The 23,759-nt window shown below is 38.6% G+C and overlaps 1 protein-coding gene across 1 annotated transcript in view; it reads left to right on the forward strand.

Moving 5' to 3' along the window:
- Positions 1–22,391, forward strand: part of SPATA16 (spermatogenesis associated 16) — a 257,934-nt gene extending 235,543 nt beyond the window's left edge. The window contains exon 11 of the mRNA XM_043474134.1: positions 22,074–22,391. Within this exon, the coding sequence (XP_043330069.1) occupies positions 22,074–22,196 (123 nt within the window). The 3' untranslated portion in view covers positions 22,197–22,391. The remainder of the gene's footprint in view (positions 1–22,073) is intronic.
- The last annotated feature ends 1,368 nt before the right edge of the window (positions 22,392–23,759 follow it).

The following is a 23,759-nucleotide window of genomic DNA, read 5'->3' on the forward strand; positions in this document are numbered from 1 at the left end:
ATTTCTTAAAAAACTGGAAATAGAACTGCCATATGACCCAGCAATCCCACTTCTGGGCATACACACTGAGGAAACCAGATCTGAAAGAGACACGTGCACCCCAATGTTCATCGCAGCACTGTTTATAATAGCCAGGACATGGAAGCAACCTAGATGCCCATCAGCAGATGAATGGATAAGGAAGCTGTGGTACATATACACCATGGAATATTACTCAGCCGTTAAAAAGAATTCATTTGAACCAGTTCTAATGAGATGGATGAAACTGGAGCCCATTATACAGAGTGAAGTAAGCCAGAAAGATAAAGACCATTACAGTATACTAACACATATATATGGAATTTAGAAAGATGGTAACGATAACCCTATATGCAAAACGGAAAAAGAGACACAGATGTACAGAACAGACTTTTGAACTCTGTGGGAGAATTGAGGGTGGGATATTCAAAAGACAGCATGTATACTATCTATGGTGAAACAGATCACCAGCCCAGGTGGGATGCATGAGACAAGTGCTGGGCCTGGTCACTGGGAAGACCAGAGGAATCGGGTGGAGAGGGAGGTGGAGGGGGGATCGGGATGGGGAATAAGTGTAAATCTATGGCTGATTCATATCAATGTATGACAAAACCCACTGAAATGTTGTGAAGTAATTAGCCTCCAACTAATAAAAAAATTAAAAAAAAAAATACAAGCCAACACTCTTATTCACTTTATTTACACCAACTCATTAACCCTCACATAGGGTAAAAGGCATAATTTATTATAAACAGAGAAGTTTAGCAATTTTCCTAAAATCCCACTGTCAGTAAGTGGTGGTATCAGGATTTGATCTGAGCTTAGAGCCTAATCTCTTTCTTGATAGAAACCCAAGCTTTGTGCAACTGAAAAAGCCCAACCAACTAGCATTATTTTATGTATGACTGAGCATTCAGGTATGAGGCCAAAAGGGGAATTATGGTAACCTCCAATCAAAGTAAAATCTGTCCAATTTGTCTGTCTTCAGTTCTCAAAATAAAGTTCTTTCAATCTAAGCCAAAAAGGCCACTAAGGAAGTTTTGGTTTAGCCTCCCTCTGTAATCCACCAGTATAGGCTCCTCCTTCTCTGTTCCTTAGTTCTCCATCTATAACCAGAAACCATACAAAGCCTCAATCTACCAATTCCTGACCATGAATTCAGGTCCCACTTATGGGACCTTGGGCAAATCACAGCCTACTGAGGAATACAGTGTCTTCACATACTTAGTAACTTAAGGGTCTACGATTTCGTGTTACTGTGCATTGAATCCTAAGACCCATAATGCACTAGACCTGAAGGAAATAGAAAAAGGAGTCTTTTTAAAGAAAAAAAGATGCCAACTGTTAAGTTGGAACATTCTTATGTCTTCTCACCAGAAACTCAGCTTAGAGAAACATTTAAGCAACACTGTCTACAATTCAGAAGACAAAGTTATTGGCTCTTCATTTACAAAGTCTAAATTTCACACTGCAAGGATCAAAATTTAATCTGGTATGACATAAAATATTGTCTTATTCTGATATGCCTCTAGATCTGATTTGAGACTAAATAAAGAGAAATAAAACTTTGTTACTTTAAAAGTAATGAGAGATACTTCGGCATCTAATCATGATCCTATGAATTTTCATGAGAAAAAAATGCTACCTTAAAATTTCAAATAATAAAATATAACACAGTACATCATAATCCTTCATGAATCCAACAAATGGAGTTTAGGTGGATATCTTTAAACTTTAAAGCTTAAAGCATCCATGTGAATTTATTATAAAATATTTAGCTTTGGGGGTTCCTTTTTATCTCAAAATCTTAACTTATAAATCATACTCACTGTCAAACAGATATGACATCCATTGATTCACTCATTCACTTTTTAAGATAAAAGGGGGATAGAATTGCATATCACTTAGCAACTCTGTTCTATGCAAGGGCTGCTGACATGTGCAGACCACGCAGGGGAAAGCACAAATTGGGGAGATGGGCTGGGGCAGTTAACCAACCAAGAGGGAGAGGAAAGAACAAAGTGGAGCATTTTATTTACTTTCCACATCAGCATTCAAACCTGAGTATTTCCAGCAACTCTGCTGAGAGAGACTGCACTCGTCGGCCAGGCATCTGGGCTGACTAATACGCAGTTGGGGCCTGCAGTTGTGTCTGTCTGAAGGGACTGCCCTCTTGTCAAAGATTCAGCAACCATACCGCTCATTTGCAAAGCAGTTTTTCCAGCAATCAGGCTTTTCCTGTGTGTCTTGTTCTTTAAGAAGTCTCCACAGATTTACTGCAATTTGATTATGAATCTTTTCCGCTTCTGGTTATGGGCTTCTTCATTAGCATATCCCCAAATTCCTTTACGGTGTGTGCTCCGAGCACTGCTAAGCAGTTCCGTCCATGGCATAATGCACATCGTGCACAGAAACCCAAGTGCTCTTTTGCTGACCGTGCTGAGGGGAAGGAGGCAGGGAGGCAAGGCCCAAGGGGCTGAAGAGGCCAGGTACCTGGAATAAATAAATCATTGCAATTGCCAGTAAGTGTCTAAACTGGCAACTGTAGTGGAGGAGCCTTTGCCAAAGCCCTGGCAGAGGCTCCTGACTATGGTCAGAGGCTGAGCTCTGCAACCGTCAGACCTGGAGGGAAGACCTTCCTCAGACAGACAGCAAAGCCCCGTCTAGCCTGGCAAGCAGAGAAAGCCGAGAGCCTCAGTTCTGGACATCTCCCCTGGCCACTGTGCAACACTCCAAATATTGATACATGGTGAATTTCAATCACCGCTTAAATTTAACAAAATCTTTCTCCTCTAACTTAAAGGAAAAAGTATGCAGTTGATTTGTTAAATATTTTCGATAGCTGCATTTGCTAGTCACTCACTTTCCACCTGTATTTGGCCTTTCCTCCAAAACTGAGAATCTCTCTCATATACTTTGTTGGCTAAAAGTATTCTGAAACTTTGATGATTTGGCAAGAAATTTCTTCAGCAGAAACATTTCTGTGTAGGAGTCAGATCTATCATGGCTCTCATCTAGAGAGCATGAATCTAGAAACTGTGCTTTTTAACCAGGAGTTTATCAAGGGGTAGAAAAAACTAATCAGCCATTGATTAGGTCCACACAAACTTAATAAAATACTGTGATATCCAACAAATTCTCAAACTATGTTAGTCTGTTTAAAGTTTGCTTTTGAATAACTATTACAATGGAAACAGGCTATAGAAAAAATTATTTCAGGTAAATAAACAATGTGATAAAAAATGAATAATGTGGTGATGACAAACATCATCAGTGATGAATACTGATCTCTTTGTATATGTGAAGCACTTCACGAACTTATTGTATTTAATGACTGCAACAATCCTATGAGAGAGATGTCATTATCTCTCCTTTGGAAAATGAGGGAAAGAGCTTTGTAGAATTAACAAGGAAACAAGCTTACATTGAAGGGGCAGTGTTTGGTTTTGAATTAAGTTTGTTTGGGTCAAAGGCTCTGTTCCTAGTCATTAACTAAACACTTATGTAAACCAAATGCAGCTACTAAAATTTAATGACGCAAAGAACACTGCCTGACCCAAGCTCAGATTTCCATAAGACAACCAAAGAGACAATCTTTGAATCTGCTTTTCAGCAGTGAGTGGCGATAGGAGGATTGCAAGCCATCCTATTCTAGATCGCAGCTCACAGAACCAGATGGTGACTTATCCAGACCGCTTTGCTGCAGATGCATGACCAAATCTGAAGCATGGTACCCACTAGCCCCTGGAACATGGCGCTCCTACTGTGCTCCTTCACCATGTCTGCCTTTACAGATCTAGATGTTTAGGTTGCTTTGAGAGCTCACCATTTTCCTCCCTGCAACAGCAGAACGCCACGAGAACAGCTTGGAAGTCTGGTCATTCCTGTAGTATTTCTACTATGGCTTACACTTTCTGGTGCATTAACTAAGCACTTTTAAATGCACCAGGATCTCCATGAAAACATAATTTCTGAAGCACATATTCCTGTAACCTCTGCACACCTTACCTCCCAACACAGAGGCATTTGTTCGGGACCGGACAGCACATCATTTACTCCTCCACTTTCAGGAGTCCCTCCCTGCCTGTCCTACTAGTGAGCTAATAATATAAGGAAGTGACTAAAACAGAAATTGGAAATAGTCATATTACTCCAAACCTACTAGTATTTTTATCTCTGTAAAAACTTTTCTAAATGCATCTTTCAGAAGTTCAGTGAAATATTCTGGGGCAAGGGAGGGGAGCATATATCTCAATTTCATTTGAACTGAAGAGTGAGTTTGCCATTCATTCTAAAAGTTACTGTCTCTAAATTACCTAAGTATCTCCTTTGCTTGGCAGTCAGCATCTTACCACAGGTATTTATAGGTTAAGTTTTGCAATCCTTTGTAATTCTGGAGAATAACAAAATATCAGCTTACACCACTTGGTAGCTAAATGAACCATAGGACATCTTCCATTCTGTATTGAAAGTAGGATTAACAAGTTCAGAGCAATTGACTTGTGGCTCATTCAGTCATTTATAGTGGACTCATACTTTTCGTCTTTTGGAGAAGGGCAAAATAAAACTGCCTTTACATGCAGCCCTAAAGGAAGGTATGGATCATTTATCATTCTGATTATAACATTCTTAAAGTGGTACATGTGGAGGAGGGAACAAGACCATAATCTAAAACGCACACAAATGCCACAAGCACCAACACACCTGTATCTCAGCATCATCAAAACTGTGTGTGTAAAACATATGTGTATTCTGCTTAAATGGCTTTTTGCTGGATAAGGGATTCTGGAGAACATGAAGTGGCTGGTGAAATTTGGACCTAAATTAGAGAGCCTAACCCAGAGACAGGATAAAGTTAGTCTTCTTTCTTATTGAATTGAAAGATAATCGAGAAGCTTTTAACTTCCTAATACCTCTGATGGAGAGGAGACCCCCTTCAGCCTCAGTTATTCACTTCATCATACTGATAACAATCTTTAGAAGCAACTGGGAAAACAGATTCAAGAAATAAAAATACATCTTCCTGAGGAATAAAGGTCAGAAATCATTTTTTTAAAAGCCATGATGGAGGACTTCCACTTACAGGAATATGGAGGAGACATGCTTTTCCCTACTCCTCACATTAAGCACAACTTTGGACATTATATGTAAAACAAATATAAGATGCTGAAAGGTGGAATGAGAAAAGAGAAATGACCTAGAATCCTGAGCAATAACATGGTGATGAGTTCACTGGATTTTCTTTTATTTATTTTTTTTGCTTTAGACATTCCACATTTGATGATGAAACCTGGTAACTCGGAAACAAAATAAAAACCCCAACAAAATCCTGCTCCCTCCAGCCAAAGGACAAGGAAAAAGGCAGCCTGTGCTCAGTATTCAGTTGTATCTAAACTGTTTGCAACCCCATGGATTATAGCCTGCCAGGTTCCTCTGTCCATGAGATTGTCCCAATAAGAATACTGAAGTAGGTTGCCATTGGGAATCCTCCCAACCCAGTGATTCAACCCAGGTGCCCTGCATTGCAGGCAGATTCTTTACCTCTGAACCACTGAAGATGGAAAGTTCTTAGGCAAATAATCATTCTACTCTAGCCAAACACCACAGGGAAAAACAAAAAGGAAATCCAAACCCCCATCCACATCAACAAGCCTAGGTGAGTTAGAATTCTACTTTCATTGGGCTATAATAAGGTGTCTCAGCCTTCCCACCCTAAAAGGTTGGTGTCAAAGAAGCCAAATAGGGAGGCTGAATGTTCATCCCCACTAGGTATGGTATCAGAGGGGGCCTAGCAGATGGTCAGGATTTTCACCAGCCCCCAACAATCATGAGCTTCCCTTCTCAATGTGACGTCAGTGGAGGCCACATGATGAGTAGTGATGAGGTACTGCTAGAGAGTTATCAGTGCAAACATAGTGAGGAGTTTGAATGTTTGAATGCTCATCCCTATCTGAAAGTAATGAGGAACCCCTTCCTCAAATCAATGCAGATTGAGTGTAGAATGTGAACTTCTATCCCCATCTGGCAGTAATGAGGCAATTCCCCTCCCATCTTTTGCCACAGCATGGTCAGAAAAATTAAGCTTAAGCAGAAGACTTAAATAGGATCCATATCTCATAATATTAGTACCCTAAATGTCCAGATTTCAACTGAAAGTGATGCATCGTACCATGAAACAGGAAGATCTCAAACTGAATGATAAAAGACAATCAACTGATGCTAACATAAAGATGTTAGAGCTATTATAATTATTCTGACAAAGATTTTAAAGAGGCCATCATAAAAACGTCTAAGCTACTAGAAACATCTTAAAATAAATGGTAAAATGTCATCAGACTACACTACAAGGCTACAGTAATCAAAATAGTATGGTATTAGCACAAAAATCTAGCACATAGATCAATGGAACAGAATAGAAAGTCCAGAAATAAACTCACAAATTTATGATCAATTAATCTACAACAAAGAAATATGCATGGGGAAAAACAATCTTTTCACCAAGTGGTGGTGGGGAAACTGGACAGCTACATGTGAAAGAATGAACTTAGAACATTTTCTCACACCATATACAAAAATAAACTCATAATGGATTAAAGACCTAAATGGAAGACTAGAAAGCAAAAACTTCTAGGAAAAAAAATAGGCATAACATTCTTTGACATAAATTGTAGCAATATTTTGGGATCTGTTTCCTAATACAAAGGAAACAAAAGCAAAAATAAATAAATGGGACTCAATTAAACTTATAACCTTTTTCACAGCAAAGGAAATGTACAACAAAACTAAAAGGACAGCCTACTTAATGGGAGAAAAGTATTTGAAAATAATATGATTGATAAGAGGTTAACACCCAAAATATGTAAACAGCTCATACAACTCAATATCAAAAAAAGAAACAACCCAATTTAAAAATGGGCAGAAGACTAGAATAGACATTTTCCAAAGAAAACAAATAGATGGCTAATGGGCACATGAAAAAAATGCTCAACATGATTAATCATCAGGGAAATGCAAATCAAAGCCACAGTGAGGTCACCTGTCAGAATGACTATCATAAAAAGGATACAAATAATGAATATTGGTGAGGGTATGGAGAAAAGAAAACACTTGTACACTTTTGGTGTAAATTGCTGCAACCACTATGGAAAACTGTATGCAGGTTCCTCAAAAAACTAAAAGTAGAACTACCATACGATCTAACAATTCTGCTTCTGGGTATAGATCCAAAAAACCCCATAAACATTCATTTGAAAAGATGCTCATAGCAACCCCAATGTTCATAGCAACATTATTTACAATAGCCAAGATATGGAAACAATCTAAGTACCCATAAACAAATGAATAGATAAGATGTGACATATATACACATATATTCCATTGTGTATATATATGTATGTATGTATATTCATACATACTCAGCCATAAAAAAGAATAAAATTTTGCCACTTGCAACAATGTGGATGGACCTAGAGAGTATATGCTTAATGAAATAGGTCAGAGGAAGAAAAATACTCTATTTTATCATTTATATATGGAATCTAAAAACAAATGAATATAAGAAAAAAGAAAGAGAATCACAGATACAGAAAATAAACTAGAGGGAAGGGGAGCAGCAAGACAGAGGTAGGGGATTAAGAGGTACAAATTACCATTTATAAAATAAACTGCAGGGATATATTGCACAGTATAGGGAATGTAGCTAATATTTCATACTATAGATGAAGTATAATCTATAAAAATTTTAAATCACCATGTTGTTCACCTGTGACTAATATTGTATATCAATTATACTTCAATTAAAAAAAAATAGAGAGGACGTCCCTGGTGGTCCAGTGGTTAAGAATCACCTTCCAAGGCAGAGGAGACAGGTTCAATCCCTGGTCTAGAAACCAAGGCCCTACATGCCATGGGGCAACTAAGCCTTCACATTTCAACTACTAAGCCTAAACACCAGAACTGAGAGCCTACCTACCACAACTAAGACCCAACACAGCCAAAAATAAATAAATATCTTTTAAAAAGAGACAGAAACTCAGCAAAGAAATGGAAGACATAAGAAGAACCAAATAGAAATTTTAGAATTGCAAATACCATAACCAAAATGAAAAATTCAGTGGAGGGGCTCAACAGCCTAATGAAGAGGAAATAATCAATGAAATGAAGATTGTTGTTTAGTCACTAAGTTGTGTCTGATCCTCTGCGGTCCCATAGACTGTAGCCCATCAGGTTCCTCTGTCCATGGGATTTCCCAAGCAAAGATACTGGAGTGGGTTGCCATTTCCTTCTCCGGGGATCTTCCCAATCCAGGGATAGAACCCACATCTCCTGCATTGGCAGGAGGATTCTTTACCACTGAGACAGCAGGGAAGTCTGAAATGAAGATAAAACAATACAAATTACCCAAGTGGAACAACAGAGAAAATAGACCAGAAAATAAAATGAAAAGAACCTCAAGGAGCTGTGAGTCTATAGCATCGTGTCTAACATTCATGTTATCAGAATCCCAGAAAGATATGAGAAAGGGGATAGGAATGAAAAAGTACCCAAAGTAATAATAGCTGAAAATTTCCATAATTTGGCAAAAGACAGAAACTAGAGACAAAAACTTCAGTTCAGTTCAGTTCAGTCACTCAGTCGTGTCCGACTTTTGGCAACCCCATGAATCGCAGCACGGCAGGCTTCCTTGTCCATCACCAACTCCCACAGTCCACCCAAACCCATCTCCATCGAGTCGGTGATGCCATCCAGCCCTCTCATCCTCTGTCATCCCCTTCTCCTCCTGCCCCCAATCCTTCCCAGCATCATGGTCTTTTCCAACTTGAGTCAACTCTTTGCATGAGGTGGCCAAAGTATTGGAGTTTCAGCTTCAACATCAATGAACATCAATGAACACCCAGGACTGATCTCCTTTAGGATGGACTGGTTGGATCTCCTTGCAGTCCAAGGGACTCTCAAGAGTCTTCTCCAACACCACAGTTCAAAAGCATCAATTCTTCGGCGCTCAGCTTTCTTCACCATCCAACTCTCACATCCATACATGACGACTGGAAAAACCATAGCCTTGACTAGACGGACCTTTGTTGGCAAAGTAATGTCTCTGCTTTTAAATATGCTATCCAGGTTGGTCATAACTTTCCTTCCAAGGAATAAGCGTCTTTTAATTTCATGGCTGTAGTCACCATCTGCAGTGATTTTGGAGCCCAAAAAAAAAAATAAAGTCTGACACTGCTTCCACTGTTTCCCCATCTATTTCCCATGAAGTGATGGGACCAGATGCCATGATCTTAGTTTTCTGAATGTTGAACTTTAAGCCAACTTTTTCACTCTCCTCCTTCACTTTCATCAAGAGGTTTTTTAGTTCCTCTTCACTTTCTGCCATAAGGGTGATAGCATCTGCATATCTAAGGTTATTGATATTTCTCCCAGCAATCTTGATTCCAGCTTGTGCTTCTTCCAGCCCAGCGTTTCTCATGATGTACTCTGCATATAAATTCACTGAAAAACTTCAGTAAACCCCAAATAAGATAAACTCAAATTCACACCAGGATGCAGCATGGTCAAACTTCTGAAAACTAAAGACAAAGACAGATCTTGAAAGCAATAAAAAAAAAATGATTCACTAAATATTAGGGGAAAAACAATTTGAATGACAGTGGATTTTTCAGTTAAAAAAACTGGGGCCAGAAGTAAGTGGTACATTTTTCAAATACTGAAAGAAAAGAATTGTCAACACAGAATGCTACACCCAACGAAAATATCTTTCAGGAATTAAGGGGAAATCAAGACATTCTCAGATGAAAGAAAACTAAGAGAATTTGTCATCAGCCAACTCACCCTAAAAAAAAAAGAAAAAAAATGGCTGAAGAAAATTTCCTAAATAGAAAGGAAACAATAAAAGAAAGAACTTTAAAATATCAAGAAAAGTGAAAGAACACAGGCAAAAATATGAGTAAAAACAACAAACTGTCCTCTTCATTATGTTTGATGATTCAAGCAAAAATAACAACATCGTTTAATATGACTCTAAATATACATGGAGTTTTGTGTTTGGTTCTACATATGAGGAGCTGGGAAGTCACCACTCTATCCTAAAAGTCAGTAATGCTTCTTGGATCTATGAGACAGTGGATGACACAAGACAAAACACTGCTCCAAAGACGGGAGAGACTAACAGATTAATACAGGGAGATATGGCTTTCTGGAGCAGAGACGTATGAGCAGAAACTGCTATGGGAACCAGTACTGGCTTTGTGAAGCTGGAATTATAATTGACAAATTGCTGGACAGTGCAATTTGGACTCAGTGTAGACAACTCTGGGTATTACAAATGCTAAGGGGACCCAGTCTAGGAGTTATGCAATATTATGCAATTTACCTCCAGGAGTTCATGGTAAGTATCAGAGAAAAATTCCCTTGGGCCTCTGGAAGGAACCACTCTGAAATATACTAAAACACTCTTTCCTTCTTAGCAAGGCCTGCCCTCAGAAGAAACCAGTTAAAGAGAGCATACCTTTTGGGGGTATTATCAGGGCCTAAATGACCTAGGAAAGGAAAATACCCAACTCCAGCCCACACTAGCCAACCTGTCCCATGTAAGGAGAAGTAGGTGGGGAACTGAGGAACACTTGTGAAGTTCACAGTCCAAGGCCTGGGTTCAGGAAAAGACTGAAATCTAATCTTAGAACTGTAGAATGCTTCCCCTCCCCTCCCATTGTGTAGTTTAGCTGCTAAGTCCTGCCTGACTCTTGCAACCCCATGGGCTGTAGCCCACCAAGCTCCTCTGTCCATGGGATTTCCCAGACAAGAATACTGCAGTGGGTTGCCATTTCCTTCTCAATGGGATCGTCCCAACCCAGGAATCGAAACCGGGTCGCCTACATTGCAGGCGGACTCTTGCATCACAGGTGAATTCTTTACCAACTGGGCCACAAGGGAAGCCCTCCCCTCACATTACTAAAGGTCTGCTTATAGCAGTTCCTTTTACCCAGCACATCATGTCCAGCTATCAAGAAAATAATCAGAAGACAAACCAAAAGGTGAAAAACACAATTTGAAGAGACAAAGCAATCATCAGAAGCAGATATGACAGAGATGTTGTAATTATCAGACTAGAAATTTAACACAACAGTGATTAATATGCTAAGGGCTCTAATGGACAAAGTGAACAGCATATAAGAAAAGATATGCAATAGTAATAGCAAAAATATGTTCAACTATGTATATATCTTAAGTGTGTGTGTATATATAATACCTTTTTAAACTGAAAAAATTATAGAAATGGACAACAAATGAGTGGTTGCCAAGGGTTAAGGAGGTCAGGCAGGAGGAAAGTGGCTATAAAAGAGCAGCACAAGAGATCCTGTAGTAATGGAACTGCTCTGTATCTTGACTATATCAGTGTCAATATCCTAGCTGTAATATTCTACCAAAGTTTTATAAGATGTTACCATAGGGACAAACTACATAAAGAATACACAGATTCTTCCTTTATTACTTCTTATTGATGCATGTGAATCCACAATTATCTCAAAAGAAAAAGTTTAAAATATATGTACTCAAACTTTCAGATAAATTATGCCATTAAGTGTTGAAAATAAATTTTTAAAAAGCCATGAGGCATTAAGGACAAAGTGATAGCAAGATTTCATAATTGGACTCTAACTCTACACTAGATTTGTTTTACAAGTGCTATTATTATGGGGATTTTCAATTAGCAATTGGTAATATAGTTTAACAGAAGTGTTTTTTTTGCATATTTTATAATATATCACAGGCATCTAATGCCTTACATTTCCACATTGTACTTTTATGACTATCATACCAACATACAGAATTCACTAAATTAAAATGGAGAAATATGAGGCTGTTTGTTTGAATGCTAGCCAAAAGCTAAAGGAAACTGCTGTATTATGAACAGCAGAAACAACTTTGTTTCAGAAATTAAAGTTTATTTTAGAAATTAATTTCAAGCCTGTTTGAAAACAATTGTCATTCTAATAAGAATTAAAATTCAAACCATTTTGGATGATAAATATTTAAAAGCATTTGGTCTGGAAACTAAACTGGAAGACAGCAAGAAAACTAATGTTATGAAATCCACTGTGGTGGATTAAATGGCTGTTTTGCCAAGAGGATTTTGATCCACATTGCAAATTGCTGGAAATACATCCTTCTATAACCACCACTACAGTTGTAGAAACATGATATTTATTCCCAAGGATCCAATTATTATTTATCTATTTTTTTGTCTTCTTACAAGGCTTCTTTAAAAAGCTTTATTTAAAAAAATAAATCCTTTGAGCACCCAATCCCTGAAGTATGAACATATACAAACCCCTATAGACATATTTAATTGTCTCTCCTTAATCCAGACTACATGAAATCCAATAGGAAATCCTATTTCAAGTGCAGTGTCTTCCTTCTTGCTGTAATTTACCCATGCATTTGTGTTTGAGATCACGTTCCTCTCACTGCTATTACTAGACAGAAACCCACACTCCTTCCCAAGGTACATGCTAAACATGTGCAGGGGGCACCAACAAAGTAGGCAACATCAACCAGCAGGAAAAGTGAAAGGTAGAAATCAGCAAAGTCATGTTTGAGGAGAAAATCGGAACCTAATTGAGCTTTATGGTTCAGTACAGATCTCCTCAACTTACAATAGGGTTACATCTCTATAAACCCAACATAAGCTGAAAATACCATCAGTTGGAAATTATTTAATACACCTAACTTCTGGACATCACAGCTTAGCCCGGCTTACCTTAAATGTGCTCAGAACACTTACATCAGCCTACAGTTGAGCAGGATCATCTAACACAAAGCCTATTTAAAATGTGTTGGGTAGCTCCTGTAATTCATTGAATACTACACTAAGAGTGAACACTAGAATGACTGCCTGGGGACAGGACAATTCTAAGTGTATGGGTTAGGGGCTTCCCTGGTAGTCCAGTAGTTAAGACTCCATGTTCCCAATCTAGGAGCCATAGGTTCCACCCCTGGGCAAAGAAATAAGATCCCATCTGCTGCACAGTAGTGCAGCCTAAAAAGTAAATAAATATCTTGGTGTTGACCCTCGGGATCCTGTGACTCACGGGGAGCTGCGACTCACTGCTACCACCCAGCACTCCAAGGGTATCAGACCCTAAACTGCTAGCCCAGGAAAAGATCAAAATCCAAAAGTCAAAGTATGTTTTCCAGTGAGTATACATCATTTCTGCACCACCAAGAAGTCAAAAAATTATGTCAACAGATTATGTCAACACATCATAAATCGGGGATTGTCTATAGTTGCATTTATTTGCTAAGACTGCTATAACAGTATCACAAACTGAGTGACGTAAACAACAGAAGCTTATCGTCACAGTTCTGGAGGCTGGGAGTCCAAATGCAAAGTGTCATCAGGGTTGGTACCTCCTGAGGGCTGCAAGGAAGAACCAGTTCATGCCTCTCCCCTTGTTTCTGGTGGTTTGCTTAATCTTGGTGCTTACCACACCTTGGCTGTAGGAGCATCACCCCATCCACTGCCTTCATCTTCACAAGTTATTCCCCTTGTGCGAGGGACTGTCTCCAAATACCCCATTTTTATAAGGACGCCAGTCATTTTAGTTAAGGCCCACCCCAAAGACCTCATTTCAATTTGATGACCTCTATAAAAACCCTGTTTCCAAATAAGGGTACATCCTGAAGTACTGGGGCTTAAGACCCTAACACAGGAACTTTGAGGGAATGAAATTCAACTCGTTACAGTAGTGTTTGAATTTAAATGACTTTGGGAGGGAAAGGGACACCCCAATCTTCACAGTGATTCTCCTTCCCCTCTATCACATCTGAACGACTCCCCTTTCAAAGCTCTGTTAGGCCAAGGCTGTGTGTCCCTTTCTGTTACCATCTCTCACCAGCTTCACTCATTTTGAGCTTCTTGTCATTTTTTCCTTAGTTTGGCCCCATTCCTAACTCTCTATGCCCTAAATCTGTTTCTTCCCCAACAATGCCTCTGGTCTCATGGCCAGCCATTACATAAGAAATAGAAAGTGGTACTATTGCTTTCACCTCTAGCTCACAGGCCTTCAATTACCAAATAAAAATAGGTTGGATCTCTGTGCAAATGAAACCATAGTCTGCCCCACAAAATCATAGTGAGTCAGCAGCAACCCTCCTTCACAAGAAAACTCTCAAGTGCATAGAAGCTCTCCTGACTTCAGGCTATCCCCATACTTTCCACCTACACATAGGATACAAACCAATTTTACAGTAAAAGATTATCAGAGAAAATATCCAAGTTCTTTTTATTATGCCTATACTGAAAGTTACTCTGAAGTGCCTTTGTGAGGGAAAACATTTTAATCTGTAAAAATGTTGCATTTCACCCTAGAACTAGTAGAATAATCTTAAATTTTGATATGATAAAAAAAAATCATTAACTGAGAAGAAGAAGAACCTGATGATTGAATAATCTGATCCAGTTATAGAGTGAAAAAGAAATAAAGTGTGCTATAAACTATACTTAAGCTAATCCGTAATAGGGGTCCTTTGGATGCAAGATAAAATGTTGATACATCTAGAGAAGTTATAGGTCTTACGGATATTCTTTTAAGTGAAGTATAATGAAGTACTGAGAACCCTAATATCTATGGATGTTTACGTCAACCAGTTCGATACCTTGCATTACATGCAATACTAATACAGGCTTCCTCTCATTTCCACAGTGCTCTTTCAATGTGGTACAAGCAAACTGCAATGTATCCTCCTTCCACTGAGCACATTTCTGTACAGTGAATCCAGGCCAAAATAACATCATTAAAGTAGTACTTTAAAGTTTATTTAATCCAACTCCCAGGTCACACATGACCCGAATAATTCACACTTGCCAAAAATGTCATCTAGTGTTTGATTTCCAGTGTCTGGTGATGAGGGTCACCATACCTTACCCCAAAACACCTTCCACTTTTACACAGATGTGAAAATATCAATATAATATCTATTTTTTTACTCACTGAAGTACTCATTCAGCTGTTTACCAGTTCAACAAATATTTATTGAGACCTTATTATGAAACCACCAGACACTACACAGTGTGTTATTATAATCTTTGTGGAGGGCTTAGACATTTATGAAGAGTTTTCCACAAACATCAAGCCATTTAATCCTCACAAAAACCCTGTAAATAAAGTCTGATTATAATTAATTCATGATTTACACTAGAGATGAGAAAATTAAAGTTCACCAGTGAAAGCAATGAGACTCAAACTCATATTGTAATTCTAAATGGTACTCTCTCTCCAATATGTAAGCTAACACAGAACAAATTCATCACCCCTTCACATATCACCTAAAGATACCAAAGATTCCTGTTACGTTTTCTCTTTTCCCAGTAAACATCTACAGGTCCTCCAACTTTTCTTCATAAAGTTTGGAGTTAAGACCTGGACATATCCAACACCAAGCATCATAGCCCAGATGAGACAGGACATGGCCAGAAAAGGTAGAGAACTATTACTCCCATTGAGACACATTTTAAACATTGTCATTTATAATCAGATCAGTTTTGGGTAACCACGGAATACAGTTGAACTTTTTTGAATATGCACTATCAGAAACTCATATCTTCACACTCCTTTCTCTGTCCCCTCCCAATTCTACCCTTTATATTGTTGAATTTTGAGACTTAATCACAAGACTTGAAAGCATTTCAAACACCTATACTTAGCACAGTTACTGAGGCAGCATCCTTTACCAGAGTGGAGGTCAAAAACACAGGAACTGTTAAAGTTCTTTGGCTTTTCATTTTATTTCACTTTTATATGTATTTTTAAATTTATTTTTCTACTTAATGGGCATATACTTCCAGATTCAAGTATTAATACTACTAGTAAATAATAACAATTCAGAGCTATGCAATACTTCACATAAACTGTTTAATTTCATTAGGACCCTGTGAAGCCACTGACAGATGAAGAAACTTGGGTTCCAAGAAATTAAATAAGTTTGCCCAAAAGACACACCAAGAACATGCTGGAGCTGGGATTTCAACCCAGATATATCTGACTTTGTCCCAGCAGGCTCTCTCTCTGCCATAACCACTTTTTTGTTCTCAATAACTGAAAGTATCACTTTTTGTTTCTTTTTCTTAGGACTTTTTAACTGCTAGAATGCTTTTCACAGTAGACCACAAAATAGTGGACTGTTTTTTCTTGTCAATTAAGATATTTGCATCATTCTGGCTTTTAGCCTAGTATTAGGCTATTATTACAGGTCCATTTTTAAAACACATTTCTGATTATGTGGCCTTTTTCTACCTCTTACATTTGTCACTAATCAGACTCATTCTTTTTCCCTAAAACTATTCATTGAATTTTATTCGTTACTTCATTAAGATACCGTTATTGTTTCAAATGAGAAACTTCACAGTCATTACTAATTCTGCCTGCCTTCTAACCCCAACATAGAATTTTTATCAAGAGTACAGTTCTTAGTTCCCAAATGTCTCTTAAACTCTTGATGCAGGCCCTCACAGTATTTTTCATATCTTATCGCACTGGCCCTAATTGATCCACCTGCTCCTAGTCTCCCTGGCGGCATTCCACCCCACACAATGGCACCAGATTTATCTTTCTAACCACATAGCTAAATATTTCTCAACTTTTTATAAGCTGGCCCCAATCTATGTTTCCTGCTATGTATATCTCTACTCCCAGTCCCCTCATGCCCACATCTAGGCTATGTGACTCACCCCTATCAAATAGCCCATGCTCTTTCACAACTTCCTTTGATGAACGCCATTCCCTCTGTCTGGGATGAGTTTCTTGTCCTGACAAAGGCCCATCTCCTATCACCTCCCATACTCCTCCATATTTCCTTCAGATAGAATTCACTGTTCTGACATTTGTGCTAATGGAACACTTTTGTACATAATTCTTAAACATTTATGCTTTGCTGCAGTCATTTTTTCATTAACTGTCTCTCCTATGTGAATATGAGTTCCTCAAAAACAAGCATCTTGACATTTTTGCTTATTACCTTAGTAAAGTAACAAATACATAGTAGATGTTCAATAAATATTTGCATGAAAGAACAAGAATATTTCCTCTGAGATCTGAGCTGACCGGAAATTTTCCTGTCATATACACTGATCTATTTAGTTACCACCACATTTCTTCCTAATTGGTATTATTTGTTTCTGTACTGTTAGAATTTCAGCTTTGAAATCTCCTATACTTCTCAGGCTGTCCTCTCTTTCAGGGTTTCAAAATCATCTTTTTTCTGAACTTTTTGACTCCACACCAAATCATGACAGGTAGACTTTTGTGTATAAGAATTATTTTTTTTTCCTTTTAATTTTTTTTTAATTAGTTGGAGGCTAATTACTTCACAGCATTTCAGTGGGTTTTGTCATACATTGATATGAATCAGCCATAGAGTTACACGTATTCCCCGTCCCGATCCCCCCTCCCACCTCCCTCTCCACCCGATTCCTCTGGGTCTTCCCAGTGCACCAGGCCCGAGCAGTTGTCTCATGCATCCCACCTGGGCTGGTGATCTGTTTCACCATAGATAACATACATGCTGTTCTCTCGAAACATTCCACCCTCGCCTTCTCCCACAGAGTTCAAAAGTCTGTTCTGTACTTCTGTGTCTCTTTTTCTGTTTTGCATATAGGGTTATCGTTACCATCTTTCTAAATTCCATATATATGTGTTAGTATGCTTGTGTATAAGAATTAAAAGTCCTCAGATACTAGTTGATAACAATTTCCTAACTCTTTGATGTGGATTTTGATTGACAACCATATGATAGGTGAGAATCTGCCCTTGGACCGAATTCTTCGGTTCCCTTCAATCATCTGGCATCCCAAATTCTCTACAAGCTCATTTGGTCTGATGTCCATATCTCAGTAATGCCACGTCAGCATTGGCACACAGATACACAAGAGAATGTTATCTGCCCATTTTGCAAATGGGAAAATTAGACCCAGAATGACCAAGGACACTACCTGATATAATTAAACAGGTGGATCCTCTCCTAAAAAGAAGGTCTAATAAGGCCTCTGCTCCCAAAACTGGTTTGTTTCCTTCCTTACATGCCTACATATTTGTGTTTTATTCCCCTAAGGACTTTATAGAAATTTCTATCATTTGCAATCTGTTCTTCTTAGTTATATGAATCTATTTTCTCTTCAACCAGCACTTTTCTTTCCTTGACTTAAAAAAAGAAAATAAAGAACCAGCTTTACTAAAAACATGTTGCAGCTCTCCTACACTTCAGTAAGTACAGAAGCTAAAATTGACTGACTTTACTGCATGTTGTGTCATTCACCTAATGGTATAATCTAAGAGAATAACCTCTGATTTGAAAACTGTAAAGGCACATCTTAAGACTGGACAAACTTAAATCTGGTGTGAGGACAAGTCATGGAATTTTTTTAATTTGGTGTGTCCTTGGAAATTATCCGCTTCCCTGGTGGCTCAGACGGTAAAGCATCTGCCTGCAATGAGGATGACTTGGGTTCAATCCCTGGGTCAGGGAGATCCCCTGGAGAAGGAGATGGCTACCCACTCAAGTACTTTTGCCTGGAAAATTCCATGGACTGAGGAGCCTGGTTGGCTACAGTCCATGGGATCACAAAGAGCTGGACATGACTTAGCAACTTCACTTTCACTTGGAAATTATCCAGGCTAACCTTTTCTTCACTAAAGGCTGGCGCCTAATTGATCCACCTGCTGGATCCACCGTTCTGAAAACTGAAACTCAGAAAGGCCAAGTGACTTCTCTGGGGTAATTGAGGATTATAAACTGGGACAAGAGCAGAACTCAACACTTCTGACTCCTTATCCAGTCAGTGCCCTTTCTACTTTTGGCTGTTTCAAGCATGGAGACCATACCTTGTTATGACCATGCTTAAACCCAAATGGTAATAGAATGATGGCATATGAAAGTGATTATTTAATCTGTGAAAGTTTCTCAGTCATCTCTGACTCTGTGTGACCCCATGGACTGCAGTCAGCCAGGCTCCTCTGTCTATGGAACTCTCCAGGCCAGAATGCTGGAGGTGTTCCCTTCTCCAGGTGATCTTCCCAACCCAGGGATTGAACCCATGTCTCCAGCATTGCAGGTGGATTCTTTACCAACTGAGCTACCAGGGAAGCCCATAATGGACTGAGTTGCCATGCCCTCCTCCAGGGAATCTTCCCAACCCAGGGATCAAACCCAGGTCTCTAACATTACAGGCAGATTCTTTACCATCTGAGCCACCAGGAAAGCCCAAGAATACTGGAGTGGGTAGCCTATCCCTTCTCCAGAAGATTTTCCCAACCCAGGAATTGAACCCGGGTCTCCTGCATTGCACATGGATTCTTTGCCACCTGAGCTACCAGGGAAGTCCCTCTTCCTTATTTAATTTGTAAGAGAAAAGAAAGCCTCCTGATATGTTTCACACCAGTCACCACTTTGAGTATGGAAAAATACATCGGTTTCTGAACACACTGATGTCTTCAGATCTATTATCAAAAAGTAAGATTACTGAGGGTCTACCATATCCTAGGTGTTGGGAATAAGGAACACCATGGACCTAGTTGCCTGCCTTATGCAGCAAGCCCAGACAGGAAGATGGATACCATATCAATCATTATAAACAATTAAGAATTAAAATAGGCAAAGAGATGAATGGACTTCTGTGGGAATATGTTACTGAGAACCCCAACCTGATTTGAGTCACCAAGGAGTATGTCCCTGAGACACTGATACTGAACCTGGAATCCAAAGGATATGTAAGGATTCCAATGAGAGTGTTCTATCAGAGGGCATAGCATTAGGAAAATCGAGAGTGCATAGAATGCTGCATACTTGTGCTTAGAAAACTGAGCGATGTAGCACAGGGCTAAGGCAAATGGAATTACAGGAGACAGAATTAGAGACACAAGTGTAATGTAAGCAGATCACCCAGAGATGTGTAGATCATGTTAAGGACTTGGGAATCCATTTAGGCATTTTAAGCAGGGCAAACTGTGATCAGATACAAATTTTTAAAAGATCATTCCAGTATTATTGGGATAATGGGTTAAAAGCAAAGCATGTAGACAGACCAGGCAGGAATCGAACACCCAGGCCAGGTGAAGCATGCATAGAGTCTGCACCCTACACCTCCCAGGGTAATTCAGTGGTACTCTCTATTCAAATGACATATCTTGTGTTTCTTCTTTGTCTTTTCTGATGAAAAGCAACCCAGTTAGTCAACACTGCTCTTAACAAACACAATTTTCAAAGAAGATAGCAGCCACCCAACAGATATTTTAAAACTATTATTTTTCTGTAGGACATGTTTCTTTGTTGCATTGGGGTTGTAATTTTAATTGTATTGGGGCCAATTGCAATCATTATCATTGTAAAGAGCTTCAATTTAGATGATACATTTTCAGTGCAAATAACTTGAGTGAGCCATCAACTCAACTATCAAAGTAACAGTAAAGTGCCATCTATCATGTTTGTTTTGATTGTGCTCTATGTTAACTTTTTACCTATGATTTTGGTATAAGTTAGGTAGTATAAATGGATGGAATACATAAAATCATGCATTGACTTCATGACAGGATTAAAAACTATTCTGTCAAATCATTTTGAGGATTGCTGCAATAATCAGATATCATAAATTACACAAACTTTTGGGAAAAACTTACCTGAAGTAATTTTAGGTTTTCAAAAATAATTGTTTTCACATAAATAAGCTATGTTATTTTCTTATGGAAACCAATGGATTGTATGCATCACCTTGTGTGATATAAGACCTAACTATAACATATAGATGAGTGCAACTATGTATTATTCTCTTTTTGACAACCTGAATTATCTTTTGGGTATTACTCCAAATGATAAATCAAGTGATTTAAAAGTAGAGCTCAAAATTGGAAAATTGAACTTGTAAGTGCTTTTATCTTAAGTAGATGATATGTTCATGCACCTTGAAGAGTAAGTGCTCTAGCTTTGAGCTAACTTTATGACAATAGGCTCCTCAGTGAGTGACTTTAGACTAATAGAATATGCAGGTCCTGGGAATGGGGGTTAAGTATGAATCATTATTCATCATGAAAGCCCAACTCAGCATATATGTAAACTGTTTTACTCTGACAAACAGCATAATACATTCAACTGTCATTGAATAATTTTAAGTTTGCTTGGAAGGAAGACTAGTAATTTATTTTTAAGCACTATTTTTATATATTATCTTTTTTTTCCCAACTTTTCCTTTTTATTTAAAAGAGAAATGGCTCCTGCTAAGACAACATGGAAAATTCATTTTTCTCCCAAGTGGCCTAAGTGAAGTGAAAGTCATGTTTTCTTTTATGACTAACTTTTATGTTAGTCATGTCCGACTCTTTGCTACCCCACTACTATACAGTCCATGGAATTCTCCAGGCCAAAATACTGGAGTGGGTACCCTTCCCCTTCTGCAGGGGATCTTCTCAACCCAGGGATCAAACCCAGGTCTCCCGCATTGCAGGCGGATTCTTTACCAGCTGAGCCACAAGGGAAGCCCAAGAATACTGGAGTGGGTAGCCTATTCCTTCTCCAGGGGACCTTCCTGACCCAGGAATTGAACCAGGGTCTCTTGCGTTGCAGGCAGATTCTTTACTAACTGAGCTATCAGACAAGTGGCCTAAGGGGCATACTAATTAATGTAGAATCACTGGTTTTGAGGGGGGTAGATTTTGTTTCATCCTTCTTTTAGATAATGGAATGGTTTTTTTTACCAATTATTTCTTTCTGAAATCCCTGTTTCACTGACCATTAAAGACAGCAGGTAATGATACTCCCAAGTTCCATTCTCCAACATACAGGACCTAGTGGTACATTCCTGCATGTTTTCTTCATGTTCCTAAAACAAAGGATGCTGAAATGAAAATCAAAAGGGGACTTTTATGTTTAATTGTATCTGTCACTGACAGTTCTGTTCCAACCGTGGACCTGTATGTGCCGTTTACTTTTAAATTCCTGACCATTTTCCTATATACACAAAACCTGGGGAAACAACAAACATTGTTGTATCTGTTTATTTCTTCCAGGTTGGACGAATTGAAGATTTTCTATACCAATTAGAGGATAGTTTCTTAAAAACTAAAAAACTGAGAACTGCTCGAAGGCAAAAAACAAAAATGAAGCGGCTTCAAACTGTACAGCAAAGCTAGTCACTGGGGAACAGGCGCCACCACAGAGAGACATCCCAGAGGAAAGGGCCGTGGCATCCCACCAGCCTGACTGTGACAGCCGGTGTCAAAGGCCTAACGCCAAAAGGATGAGGTGGTGCTCCTCTTGGCAAAGATGTTCCACACTTCATTCATCTCAACTGGCAGCAATAAATGTTCTCAGCAAGTTTCACCTGACTCTTGTTCAAATTCATCTTGGTTAAATAGCTTATCAAATAACTATTGCTGCCTCTCTCACCTGTCTTGTCCTTTCAGCACTGACTAAAGTGCACCAGGTATACCCAAGTACATTTTAGTATATGTGCATGTTCATTACCAATCAGTCACGTATCAGTCAGACATGGACACATCAGTCAGGTATGGACAGATGATATAAATGCAGAAGTTAAGAATTACAAAACTGATAATATACTTTCTTGATTTTTATAGAGATTGCCAACATAGTATGGCTGGTATCAGTTATATCATTAAAATCTGTATTTTTTCCCTCAGGATCCTTCATATCCCCTTGGCCGTTAAATCACTCCACACAAATGCACATATTTGACAAAGTAATGAGTCAAGAATCATTCCTGAAGACCTCAATTAACACCAGGAAGGAGGCATGAAAATAGAGTAAGAAGGTGGAACCAAGACACAGAGTAAAATAAATAAGAAAATGTAAATTTTAAAAATAATGGAGAAAATGAATAATATCTCAGAGTACATTAATAACATGAAAAGGGGAAAGGGTAATAAAATACTTAGTGCTGAATTTTTCATTATATGGTGAGATTGTAAAGAAATCAATAACTCAGCCTTAAGTGTATGTTAGATTTGTATAGTCATAATTATGTGCGATATAAATATTTTGAAAGTTTGAAACAAATTAGGACCTTGATTTCCCTGTAGACCATTTGCTTCACTCTTACTTACCTTTAACAAAGAGTTTTTCCTCTTTTCTACCCCACTCCACCCAGAGATCATCATCATTGCCATCACATTCCCTCAGGTTAGTCATTCATAGTAGTCAGTTAAAGAAGGGGTATTTAAGAAACTCCTTTTGGTTTCTAGACTCAGACCAGCACAGCATCTCAGTTCTATTCTTGTAAGTAGCAGAAAAACATTTCTTTCCATGGGCACTTGAGTCTGTAGCCAGATGTGGGAGTCTAAGACAAATGGCTCAGCCTCCCATTCAGCCAATTCTGCTGTTATCTCCATTGATCACAGTCCAGGAATTTCCTTTTATTAAAAAAAAAATGATATATATATACATACATACACACAGACACACACACACATATATATAGGCTTCCCTGGTGGCTCAGTGGTAAAGAATCCAGCTGCCAATGCAGGAGATGCAGGAGACAGGGGTTCAACCCCTGGGTCAGGAAGATCCCCTGAAGAAGGAAATGGCAACCCACTCCAGTATTCCTGCCTGGGAAATCCCATGGACAGAGGAGCCTGGTGGGTTACAGTCCATGGGGTCACAAAAGAGTCAGACACAACTAAACAGCAAAACAATATATATACACACACACACACACACATCTTTACAACATCTCT

The sequence above is a fragment of the Cervus canadensis genome, chromosome 7 (assembly GCF_019320065.1).
Source record: "Cervus canadensis isolate Bull #8, Minnesota chromosome 7, ASM1932006v1, whole genome shotgun sequence".
NCBI lineage: Eukaryota > Metazoa > Chordata > Mammalia > Artiodactyla > Cervidae > Cervus > Cervus canadensis.